The 13,170-nt window shown below is 36.8% G+C and overlaps 1 protein-coding gene across 3 annotated transcripts in view; it reads right to left on the bottom strand.

Moving 5' to 3' along the window:
- The window catches only part of tcf4 (transcription factor 4), a 183,612-nt gene extending 175,636 nt beyond the window's left edge, over window positions 1-7,976 (bottom strand). For 2 of the 3 annotated variants that reach the window (XM_086096541.1, XM_086096543.1), the window contains exons 1-4: window positions 7,371-7,975; window positions 7,169-7,260; window positions 6,849-6,887; window positions 4,637-4,709 (exon numbers count right to left, since the gene is read on the bottom strand). In XM_086096541.1, coding sequence (XP_085952667.1) covers window positions 4,637-4,709; window positions 6,849-6,887; window positions 7,169-7,240 — 184 coding nt within the window. In that variant the 5' untranslated portion in view covers window positions 7,241-7,260; window positions 7,371-7,975. Of the gene's footprint in view, window positions 1-4,636; window positions 4,710-6,848; window positions 6,888-7,168; window positions 7,261-7,370 lie in introns of all 3 variants that reach the window. The other variant, XM_086096542.1, reaches the window with a different exon arrangement.
- Between the last annotated feature and the right edge of the window lie 5,194 nt (window positions 7,977-13,170).

The following is a 13,170-nucleotide window of genomic DNA, read 5'->3' as shown; positions in this document are numbered from 1 at the left end:
CTTAGGATCCATAACTGATCTCAGTTTTTCTTTAACCTATAACATTTTTGAGCTATAAGATGCCCGTATTTTTGAGAACAAAAATAAAATAAAGAAATAAAGAAATAAACGTGTATGTATACAGGCCTGGACTGGCCATCTGGCATACATGGCAGATGCCGGTGGGCCAGTGTCTTTTGGGGCTGATGCAGTGATATTTAATTAGTATTTTGGGGCATTTTATCCCAATAGATTACATTTACAACATACTGTAGACAGCAAACTGAGCCAGCGGTGAACCAGTAGTAGTCAGATTTGTAAAGTGTGAATACAACATTTCTAAGACATTTCTTCCAGTCAGTGTCAGTTATATCCATTATTTTCACACCAAAACAAACAGGAAACTTGGCTGGGAAGTCATTGCACACACCACAGTCATGGTTTCATGAAATAAAATGCACACATATCCAGTGTTGAGAATTGTGAAGAAATAAGAAATGTTTGTGTCATTGTGTCATGTTTACACAGTAAATTTGACTCTATTTAGAGTGGGACCGAATAGACTAAGTTTTAGAGTAGGCTCATATTTACACTTGGAAGAGAGTAAAATAAAATAAAAAATAAAAAATTTTAAGTCACTCAAGGGTTGAGGAAAAAACTCACAAGCTTCAGCCTGGGAGACTGCCACACTACCACCTGAGCTATGCCTGTCCTCCTGTTTGCTTATCTCCAATAGGAGACCAAAAACATAATTTTTGGTCTCTTGGACTTAGAAAGATTCCATCTGACACAAGCAATATACTAACACATAGCAGGAGCTGTGTGGCTCGGGGAGTAGATCGGCTGTCTCCCAAGCTGAAGGTCGTGAGTTTGTTTCTCAACCCTTGAGTGACTTTTATTTTATTTTTTCAATTTATTGATTTTTTCTCTTTTCCCAAGTGTAAATATTACTCTAAAACTGAAATTTACAGAATTTACTGTGTAGGTGCACATGCATCGGTTTCGGTTATAGTTTCAGGGCTGATTTTTGGTGCCAGTCCAACCCTGTATGTACGTAAATTAAACAGTTACAAGCTTTGACAACTAACATCTTAAAATGAAATCGAACTTAAAACGGCATGTGCGTGGTTACATGGAGAGCAAAGTCAGCAGTAATCCTCTTAATTCTTACTATGCTAGCTAGATATTGAGAGTACACACCTGTTCGCACCTTTCACCGTCTCTATCTATTGTGACTGCACAAAAAAAGTTGCCATGCAGCTGTACATGAAGCCAATCGTAATCAGCTCTTCTTACTACAGTCTAACTACAGCTATTCAATGGAGTTGTGCTTAATCTGGAAGTTAAACTGTGGATAAAAACATTGACGTGCTATTTAAAAAAAAAAAGATTTTTTTTTTTTTTTCAAATTGATCTCCAGTATAATCTTTGGGTCTCCCTAAAATCTTTGACAATTTAAATAAATGAAATGAACAGCCATTAAATATGGAACAAAAGTTAATAAGACTTGAGCATCATTACCAACTGGATTATGCAAACTTCTGAAGAGTAGGAATTACTCCAATTTATGAAACAAATTGTGACTTCACACTTAATAATTGACGATAAGAATCAATGCACAAATACAGTAAACACAAGTAATCTGACGACAATGTCACATTTATTTTATGACTTACATGTGACACCGTGAGTCTCTGATTCTTGTGTCTTCTCTGTACGTGCAACATGAGCAAAAGTTCTTGTACACGCATACATGTGTGATTTATCAGTGCGCATAAAACATATCTGATTCATCAATGGAAACATTGTCTGTAGCCCTAATTTGCTAAAACTGCCTTCAGGAATTCGCACATGGATGTTAGCATGCTGTGTTGCCGTAATGTAGCCACGTGCAAATGAACTGGGAATTCCCATGCTTTAAGAGCTCACACAATGTTAGCAATCATGATGCAAATGGAGATTAAAAAATACATTAAAAAATAAAATTGTAGCGTCGGTTTGATTTTGCATACTTAGGTACTATGGGTTTTTGTAATCCCTTGTTTTTTTACATCTACTCGGTTTTCAAAACGTAACCTATGCACCAATTTCCTGGAATTGAGCATGCGACCAAGTATCATCTCATCTTTTCTGTGTGACAGGGGTTCAGTGACTCCCAGGCTGAATCTTGTGTTAGTAAAATTCAAATGGAAGTATCTAACAAGAGTCTTCAATAAAGTTTTTTTTTTAAGTTAAATATTCATTCGTATTTACTACTAACCATAGTCATTCTCTGCAATGTCTTTTTTGTTAATACGTTTAGATGCCTGGAACAGATTACATTATTTCTTATCGGGTAAATATCGCTTCAGTTTTCATACATTTCTATTAAATTATTTGCAAAAACTGTGCTTCCACTGTAATCATGTATAATCACTACAATACAGGCATCAGTGACATCCATTTCAGGTTTATGGGTCAGCTGGAGCCTATGCCAGCTAGCTTCATGCTAACAAGCAGCTGTTCAGGACGTGTCGTCGGACGTGTACAAGAACCACTACTAACTGCACTTTTATTGTACTGATCTCAGCATCTGAACTGTTAAAAGCAAGCTTAACAGAACACGTAGCCCTTCCTGAATTAGTAAATGAGCGGTTCTAATCTATACTATGTTATTGTTTGTTGTCTGCTACTAGTAGAGTGACTGCATGTATAAGCAAGTGGCTCAGTGTGAACTGTGAATTGCTGGCACACGTAAGCAGGATCAAAATAAATGTTGACCGCTACAGTGTACGTGGCTGACCTACTGCATGGTAACAAAATGTATGAATGGAAGACACATTAAGGAAGTAACTCACTCGCTCACTCACTCTCTAAAAGCCAAATAGGATTAAGTGAATAAATTACACACTCTGCTGGTATTATCTCATTAATGTCAATCACACACACGTTTCATGACAAACGCACCAAGTTACAACCTGACTGTAAATCGAAACACACCTCGTAATCAACTGTCCGGCTCAACGTTCCAAGTGAGCATGTTTCACTACTGTTTGACAACACAAGGTCCACACTGTATAGAACCGCAGTGAGCTAATCCCCATGGTACAGTCACAGGCAGGAAAGAGTGACATCACCAAATCAGAAAAACAGGAAGTTGCTCTCAGGAATGAACATGAATATCTGAAAACAAAAGTTATCCTCCAAATTGTAAAAAAAAGAAGAAGAAAAAGAAGAAAAAAGAAAAAGACTATAAATGTCTTGTTTTTAATATGACAATATTTACATTATTATGTAGCATACTAATTACCTAGAGGTTTTGGAAGAACCTACAAACAAAACATAACTCAGTACTTCATTAGGTACACGCTATAATGACATCTAATACTGGTTATTATTACCAACAACCTCACGATACAATATGTATGGTCATGCAAATGAATCCCGATACATGGTATTCAAGGCAATATGAATCCCGATATTTTACATTATTTTACTTTATGGGTGTCAGGCGATAAAAAAATTAAATCGTAATTAATCGCATGACTTCAATAGTTAACTCATGATTAATCGTACATTTAATGTCTGTTCTAAATGTACAATAAAATGTACAATATGTTTAAAAGTTTTCATACTCGTGTTAACATAAAAGTGAAAAAAATGTTTAATACTGCTGCATCTTTTAGTCATTGAAACAGTAATTTCATAATAATTCATAAATGGAGTTAAAATCAAAAAGATGTACTGTAAAAAAATGAGTGTGGTATTGATTTGTGTTGAGGTAATTTTTCTGCCACTAGATGGCATAATTGCATTTGTAAGACGTTGGTGACAGCTCAGTGCATTTTCTATTCATATTATGAGCTATTCAATCTTTAACATGAATATAACTTGTGAAATTCTGCAAATTTTTTAAATTTTAATATACAACTGGACCCCATTCTCCACAAATATATGCATTATTATTACATTTATTACTGTTAATTTTTGATGTGAACGTGTCTGCTGTGTTGCAACTGGAATTCCCCAGGTGGGCTTTCCAAGTAAGGGGCGGTCATTATAATTGCGCAATAAATAAAAAAAATGGTGGCATTAAAGGAACTTTAAATTAACTCAAAATGAACGCACTAATCTTGACACCTCTACTTCACATACTTTTTTGTCCCCAAGATCAACTTTCAGAGACGCGCCGGAAAACTTTTGGAATGAATATGCAATATTGATTTTGACGCCTCCGTAACGATATATGTGTGCATCGATATATTCCTGTGTTGAATTTGAGCCTAGTCCTATATATATTTTTTTTTTTAATAATGCAGTATAAAGCCAGTCCTTTTTCACAATTGTCACCAAAATCCATTCATCCATTCTTATTGTTATATTAATACTGCTAATCTTATATTGTATCTAATCAGATTATGCAATTAACCACAAGTTGTAGCTGCTCAATTCGGCGAGTGAATCGGTTATAATAGCCACGTGAGCTTATTTGATATATAACATTGAAAAGTATGAAGTTTAACGGAGAAATTTTAAAACACCAAACTACAAATACAACAGCCTCCATCGCGCCGACCAAACAAAAGTGTGTGGTTACCCACACAGAGCAGGTGCATGGGAGGATCTCAAATTGAGACAACATAAAGCTCATTGAAAAAAAAGAAGAAAGCTGACGTACTTGAGCCGGAGAAATGTCCACTCCCCTGGGAGTTCGGTCCATTCTTTCCACTGCTAACAGGAGGGGAAAACATCTACAAGACAAATAGAGCACGCATTACCTTCAAAAGCACAGACACAGGCAGCAATAAGAGCACACAAAAATGACTGCGGCTACATATGAAAAGCTTCATTCCAATACACCAGGGAGACATTTGGCTGGGAAATAGTGCCGCAAGAAGTGTATCACTCCTTGCCTCAAATGTAAAGGTGACATCTGCTTTACAAAAAGCATTTATCTTTTTTTTCCCAACAAGAGCTGAATTGTCTTCATGTTTAGGACTGTAACATATGAGTACCCGACTTTTCTGTTGGAAAACTTTGAACATGTTCATTTACAGTTGAGCATCATTTTTTCTTCTGTGATTTTATATCCGAATATTTAATTACGTTTCAAAACACTGTATTTAGGAATGAAGCTCATCATAGTGATCACATATCGAACTGAAACAATCATTGTGATGTCTACATGCATCGTGATGCTGAAATTGACTACTGCTATATTAGAAGCAGTCTCACCAGTGACAATGAGGCTGCAAAATATCACAGATCATGAAAAGTTAGATTTTATATCTCTGTGGAGCAGCAGGCCGAAGTGAGCACTAATTGAGTGACAAACTTTCACATGCAAATAACATAATTTCATTATTATTATTTCTATCAATTGAAAGTTATAAAATGAACATTGACATCATTATGCCTCATATTGAGCCTGAGATGTTTGTGATGGATGCTTCTTTTTTTTTCCGACAGAATTGACATTATATTTTATTAGTAATTGTTAAAGGAAAGCACTTTTTCAGTAGTCGGTCCAATGGTGGGCGTTCACGGACCTGCCATTGCATAAATTTATCTTTGGCCTGCTTTAATGGTAGGAGGAGACACGCTGATGGGTTCACCGCTCGATTTGGTCAAACGTTTGTTTATTCATAAATTTGGAATGAGTCAAACACAAGGAGAAATAAATCAATATGACTTTTCATTTGGTATTTGAATGTAATGGAGAGAGGCCTTAAAATGTGTGTGTAGTTCATTTGTAGTTCAGTTTTCACATATAAAATGATAAAAAAGCATTTTAAAGCACAAATGTAAGATTCCTTCTATTGTCCTTGTGTATATTTTTGTTTGACAATATTGTTGTTCAGGACTAAAGTTTTGAATTTTTAATAATAATGATAAGAATATAATCACTTGTACTAAGTTTTGATTCATCACTTAATACTCAGATTATTTATCTGACACTTTCTGAATATGTTATTGTACAACATATATACAGTATAAAGTATAGTGATATATGGAAACATATATTTAAAAACTATTCATCAATTATTGGTTGTAAATTTCTTAGTGCTTACATTTCAAAAACTTCACAGTAGCACAATACACAAAAAAATTAGATCCACAGCCTCTGTATAAAGTCATAGTGGTTATTAAACATTGACAATAATGTGGTTCAGAGTGTGTGTTACATGTGACGGCTCTGAAACTGAAATAAAGACAAAGAGATCAAATTCAGCCGTAATAGTTTTTAAGCATGAATATTCCTTAGGGTAATTATATGAACCTGTTTAACTGGTTTAATAAGGTAAGCTATGGAAATGTGTGTATTTGCATATTTATAATCATTAAGGGGTAATATTTAGTTTTTTTTTCTTTTGTTTAAGGATTTCCTGGCATGCAGCACCACTACCCTTTTTTGCACTTTCTAATCTGACATATCTTCCTTTCATACAGGATTAATGGGAGTCCGTTTATTCTTCCTCATTGAGGGCTGTATCTATTTTCCTCCTCCTCATCCCCCTCCTCCTCTTGTGACCAAACTTGCTCCCAGAGGGAGGTAGAGGCACAGAAAACATGGCCGAGAGCATGGAACACTATTTCCTGTCCCTCAAGTTCACACCACAGTCATTTATTAAAGGGGAATTGGGAAAAAAATTATTGTGCTACATTTAAAACGGGATTATGTCTTTGCGTTGAAAGCTGCACGGACGGGACACGTGCAACACGCAGGCTCATGCTGAAAGAGTCTCTCTCTCTTTTTTGCTTGGAACTATTCTGTATAGGCCTAAACTGTGCATGGTACACTCATTGTAATTGGAAATTAAATAGCTTTTTTTCATGGGCAAAAGGCTACACAAAAAGGGGGAAGAAGGACTTAAAATGAGATATACTACCATAGATGATGGGAACATTTTCAAATCGCTGTTTCGCATCTATAAGACAACAAAATTACCAATGCAGCATCAAAAATATCTACACACACAAACACAATGAAATCACAAATATGCTCTCACTTTTCTTTTAGCTTACTTTAAATAAACACACACTTTGTCTTGCAGTTAATGTCAAAATAAAGATATGCAGGTTATGCGCCGTGCAACTCATTAATTAAACATGTAAACTGTGAAAGCCTAACAGGACGTGCTTATTTACTTCCAGGCTCTCCTATCATCACACTCATTTGTACCAAATAAAAATAAATACAATATCTTACCGCGCTAAAATCCAGTAAGTCACTCAGTTCCTTGTCTGTGCCCAAAGCTGCCATCCGCTGTTGATGATGCATTTTAGCAAAATCACACGGACCTACAACATGGAAACAAATGGAGAAATAGATGGACAGAGGAGGTAGACGTAGACAGATGGATAGAAGTGTATCTGGATGGCGATGTAGATGAGGAGAGCGGAGGAAAGACCTCTTTCGCTTTTTTACGCGCAGCTCCGCTCCGCTCCGGGTCTTCGCTCGCCACAGCCAAAATAAATCCAGTAAAACAAGCTCAAAGCTTCGATCAACACGTCTAATTTCCTCTCATCCTCAGCAGGGAAGAAAGCTCACAAGCGCGTTCCTGGTTTAAAGTCGCTGGACTAAAAAAAAAAAAAAAAAAAAAAGAAGAAGTGACAGAAAGGACTGTTTTGTTTGGTGTGTGTGTTTTTCCTCTCGCCCTCCAGCCAAAAGAAGTCCGAGCTCTCCGCGCCAAGACGCAGTTCGTCCGACTGTCAGCCTCAAACAATCATACAAAGCAAAAATATTCATTCATTAAGGGCTCAAAACACCTTAGCAAGCCTGTCAGAGAAGAAGCAAACCTCCGAGGAGATTACTACTTTCCACTCTGTGTGTGCGCATGCGAGTCAAGAGGAAGAGAACTGTGGAGGCAGATTGGAAGACTCCGGGCGGAGCGTGCGCTTCTTGTGGCCGGGTGAGGGCTCCCTCCGCTCGGCTGCGGGTTCTGAAGATGCCCGGGCGCTCAGCACGGTTCCCATGCGCGTGTGGCTTGTGAAGTCGCGGTCGGTTTGATTCATGTGGTGGTGCGGCCACCTAGCTTACATCCTCGTCTAACACCATCGCGTCGAAATACTGCTGCCACCGTACGCGCTGACAATCTGCAAGGGAAAGAAAGACAACAACAAAGTCTTGTTTGCTGTGTAATTTTACACGAAAAAAGGACAGCCACGTTTGGTTCCTTGAGATAGGATGAAATGACTTCACCTCTAACTTGTATTTTAATTTTATTTTATTTTATTTTATTAGGGTAGTGTAAAATAAAAATAAAAATAAAAAAACGAGTAAGATAACAACATTTGTTTTTACTCTTATATACGCAATTTTAATTTTAAATATTTTCCATGCAACATATTCTCCTCAATTGAGTATACATGGCAGTGAAATCAGGGGCCACAACCTGTCCAATCATTTTCCTCCAAGGATGCAATCGCCACTTCAAAATGTTAACTATTTTAACAAAGCTTTAAAATCAGTCTATCAAGAAATGAAATATTGTTTTCATATAGACCACACTGCTACATCACAGCTTTCAGTTAATAGGGGAAATATTTTGGGGAATTTGTAAGCATTTTGTGGTTTTACGGTCATCCCTCCCCTACAGTGAGCAGCAGCCGAAAACTGGATCCACATTTACAACTGAAATAAGAGCAATTTGCATTAAACTAACAATTTTAGCACAGATTTGTTAGTGTCATTAATGTGATATTTTCACAAAATGGATGTTGGTACAAAGCACAAAAGCGAGGCAAAACTGAAATATCTTTATTCACCAGGGCGCTATCAAGAGTGATTTTGTTACTATTTTAGTTGTTTATTATTTTTTGTCATCTTCATATATCTGGAAAAGCTCCCGATGAGACCAGTTTGCATATTTGTCAAGGGCATAGCACCCCATTTGACGAAGCCCCTCCCCTCTTTTTTAAAAGCAGCGCGGGATGTGTGAAATTTTATTTTTAGCATATGCCGTAGGCCACTTAAAATGGACGGCAGTTGCAAACGGCCCACAGGCCATAGTTTGGGCATCCCTGCAGGTAAAGGGAACATTCAAGAACTAGGCTGCAACAATCTGTCCGTTTACATACATTATATCATTTCAAGACCCCAAAAAGGTTGCGCAACGTTACTTGACAAAGTCTTTGCATTTGTAAAGGTTATAGTGTCTATAAGTAATATTTTGTGACTCAGAATTGTTAAAATAATACAAAAAAATTTGCTAGACCCTGGATACCTTTAATTTGTAAGTTACAATAAAAAAAAATATATATATATATATAAAAAACACAAAAGAAAAGCAAAATGCTTCAGTGGGTGAACAACAAGAAAATTAAGCAAAAAATGGAATAAAACTGAAATCTTGGCTATGATCATATTGCAGGTCAAATCCAATTTTGTGTCCATTTCTGCATGTATCTCTTTTTTTTTGCGCACAATGCGAACAGAGCAATTTCAATATTTCCAAATTCGACCCATCACTCTTCTGTGATGCCGTATGAAAATGTTCCGACCTATTCATCAAAAAGTGAAAAACATCACTACAATGTTCGATAAAACAAATGGCGTGATAAAAATGGCGATAGGAGGAGCAGAAACCAATCAGTGGTGAAAAGATGATGCTCTGGAACTGAAAAATATTTCGAGGGAATGGTTTGTTCAAACATCAAATCATTGAAGTTGCCATAAATGCGTCAGAAAAGAGACCTATGGCAGGGCCAAGGCCACCTTTACTTCCATAAACACTGTGAATGAACAATGTGTTGCGTAAACATGCGTGTTACTTGACAGCCGCATTTGGTCCATAGAAGTCACATTTATTTTGTAATGTGAACATTTATAAAAACAGATTTAGGAAAAAGATTTAATAAAAAAATGCTCCACAATTTGAACATAGCTTAAAGTTGAACAAAATGGTGTCTATTGTGAAAAGTGGTCAATATGTTTTGCTATTCTACAAGCTTTATTGAGAAAACAAATTTCTTGCGCTGTATCACCATGAACTATAATGAATTTTGTGGAATCTTCAGAATATTTTAATGGCAAATATTTGACCCACAGAAAGGTCATACTGAAACATTTGCTATGGAAAACGTAATTACAAATCGTTCTAGCCTCCAGGAATGTATTATGTTGTACAAATTATGTAAACCAATATAAACAATACTGCTTGTGAGATGTGGCCCAACAGTGGATGGACAATTGGGATTTTCACAGTGATCTACCATGGCGCTTAGTTTTACGTTTCTTTTTTTGTTTTTTTTTGTTATTGTTGTTGTTTTTAAATAAACCTTTATTCCTTTAGTTTTGTCTAACCAAAAATAATTATTAGACTTTAACTCATTCAATGCCAATGTCGGCCATAGACGTCAAAGATCAATTTTAACTGGGCTAACGGTGAATGAGTTAATAATAACGGGAAAAACTAAAGAAAACTTCCCATTCATGTCTTCAAAATGGTAAGAATGGTGACACAAAAACAAATCTTGGTGGACTGTAGAAGGTGGGAGGTGAAGAGGTGTAGTCACACCAGCCTGGTCACCAACAGCCTGCAGGTAGAAAGTGACTGACCTATTTCCACAAATTACTCTCTGCGTGTGCAAGTTTCTCTGACAGAAAAAAAATGGCCAGCATAGACACACACAGTCGTATTTGTTATCACGTGAAGAGGATGCACTTTTACCCTTAAACTGTCCACCATCTTACAACATCATCAACATTGTACGAGACAATACAAACGGTGTTGCAGTGACGTCAGATAGCTCAAATGATAGTTAGCTTAACTTAAATATCATCAATTTACATTTGTGCATTTTCTGCATTATCAATTTGACATAATGTCCCTTATAGGCATAATATCTCATTCATTCATCCATTGTCAAAGTAACTATTTATATATTTATATATAATATATATTGTGAGGTTTCTGGAGAAAATGTCTCTTTCATTTGATACATTTTGGCAAATAGGCTTTTGTGTTGCGTTGCATAGCATAGTGATGTTAAGTCATGCTGGGTGACAATGTGCAGAGGCGGGTAGTAATGAGTTACATTTGCTCCGTTACATTTACTTGAGTAGCTTTTTGAAAAAAATTACTCCTAAGAGTAGTTTTACCACACAATACTTTTTACTTTTACTTGAGTAGATGTGTGAAGAAGGAACGCTACTCTTACTCCGCTATATTGGGCTACACGAGAGTCGTTACCCGCCGCCCCATTTATACATTAGATTTGCCGTATTTACACGTAAGCGGTGTGCTTGTCTGACTGTGTAGGAGCATTTCCACGGACACATTGCTTAACCTATACACAGGAAATGCGGCCCTGGTGTCAGACTGGCAGGCACGAGAACCCAAAAGACTCACATTATCTTTCAGTTGAGTCTTTCGGGTTCTCACGCCTGCTAGTCCAAAAAAAAATGAAGTAAAGTAAAAAAAAAAGAAAAAAAAAGAAAAAAAAAGAAGAAGTGGACGCTATGTGCTGCTTTGAAGACCCCCTTTTTTATCGCTCAGTTCCCAATATTAGATTTGGCAGAGGCATCTTTTGTTAAATTACAAAAATATATACAAGTTTCCTCCTGTAAACATCATTAAGCATATACTTTTTTACACAGAATTACGTGCGCCTTTTAGTCGTGAAAATACGTTTCTCAGTACTTGAGTATTCTTTTCAGCGAATACTTTTTTACTTGTACTTGAGTGATTTTTTTTATCACTACTTTTTACTTTTACTTGAGTACAATTTTTGGCTGCACTACCCACCTCTGACAATATAACACCCAAGCGTACCATTGTCCAGGCTTTGTTTTCTATGGCTACGGTCCCAGCACACTTCCCCGTGGAAACACCACGAAAACCAAGTGCAGTGTGAAAAGGCCTTAACACTTCAGAACAACTATGCTCTCAACATTTTGGTGTCACTAAATCGTAATGCACCCTCTGACCAAGAAAGCCCTTGAGATAATCACACCGTATGTTATGCACGTGGACAAAATTGTTGGTTGAATTAAAAAAATCATAATAACAATGCTCATAAAATAAAAATAACCACCAAAAATCAGAAATCACAAAAATGTGGTTCAGCATTTAAAAAAACACACTCATAAAACAAGCTTGGACACACAGGATGATACCATAACTTATTGCAGTTGAATCAGGTTTGAAGGGTGTTAGCCAGACGAGTTTTAGCTCCCTCCACAGATGTTCAATAGAATTTAGATCAAGTCTCAGAAGGCCATTTCAGAATAGACCAATGTTTTGCATTTCACCATTCGCGGGTGTTTTTAGCTGTTTTCTTTTGTGCGCGTGTGTGTGTTGTTTATTTTATTTGTTATCTTTATTGGTGGGGGGGGGGGGGGGGGTATTATCCTGTTGCAAGATCCTGAAAGACCAGTGACTGAGACCAAGCTTTTTGACACACGTCTTTTTCTCTACACCTTAAATCTTGAGATTTCAGTGTAGCCTGCACAGATTCAAGACACCCTGTGCGAGATGTTGTTTCAGAAGTCAAACAAATCACAGGGTGACAAATAGTTACAATGCTGCATAATGATCGAGGCTTGATTACCCTTCCCAAATCCCAAATTTGCAAATGAAATGATGACAGTTCATTGGTCAATTTTGTGTTTCACTTTTCACAATAGAGGCACACACAGCCAGCCGTGGTTATCTTGGCCCTCGTCCTTGTTTGTTATATTGTTTCCATTTGTCAGTAAAGACAAATTGTATACTCTGAAAATGAGGCGCAGCTGCACAATACAAATAATTCTACTTATAATGCATTAAAGAACACTGAAAGAATATAAGACAACTGATAATGAGGAGCAGCGCATAAACTCGTTTTTGTTGGTATTGATTTATTATACATGCACAATTGTTCTATTACAATTCAATGTGTCAAATCCCCATCAATGTAAACCATTAATTCTGCTCATTTGATTCCACTATCACTGGTGATGTGGACTCTGCAAAATAAAATAACATTTCACTTAACCACTCATTGCTTCTATTCATTATCAACGTGTGAACAGGGTGAAGAGTTATATAACATGAAAACAATGTATCCTGGTTTAGTCTGTGTGCCACGTTAACCTTGACAAAGAACAGGAACAAACAGTTATGGTCTGACACAGAACAAAGTATGTCTGTCACATCTGGGTCACAGCTGAGCAGCTGAAAATCATCCTTAATAGAAGTTACTGTATAGCAAAATGAGCTGGAGAAA

Source organism: Leptonotus elevatus, chromosome 15 (assembly GCF_054856555.1).
Source record: "Leptonotus elevatus isolate MCC_2025b chromosome 15, RoL_Lele_1.0, whole genome shotgun sequence".
NCBI lineage: Eukaryota > Metazoa > Chordata > Actinopteri > Syngnathiformes > Syngnathidae > Leptonotus > Leptonotus elevatus.
The sequence above is the reverse complement of the archived record's forward strand: the minus strand, read 5'-3'. Positions and strand labels throughout refer to the sequence as shown.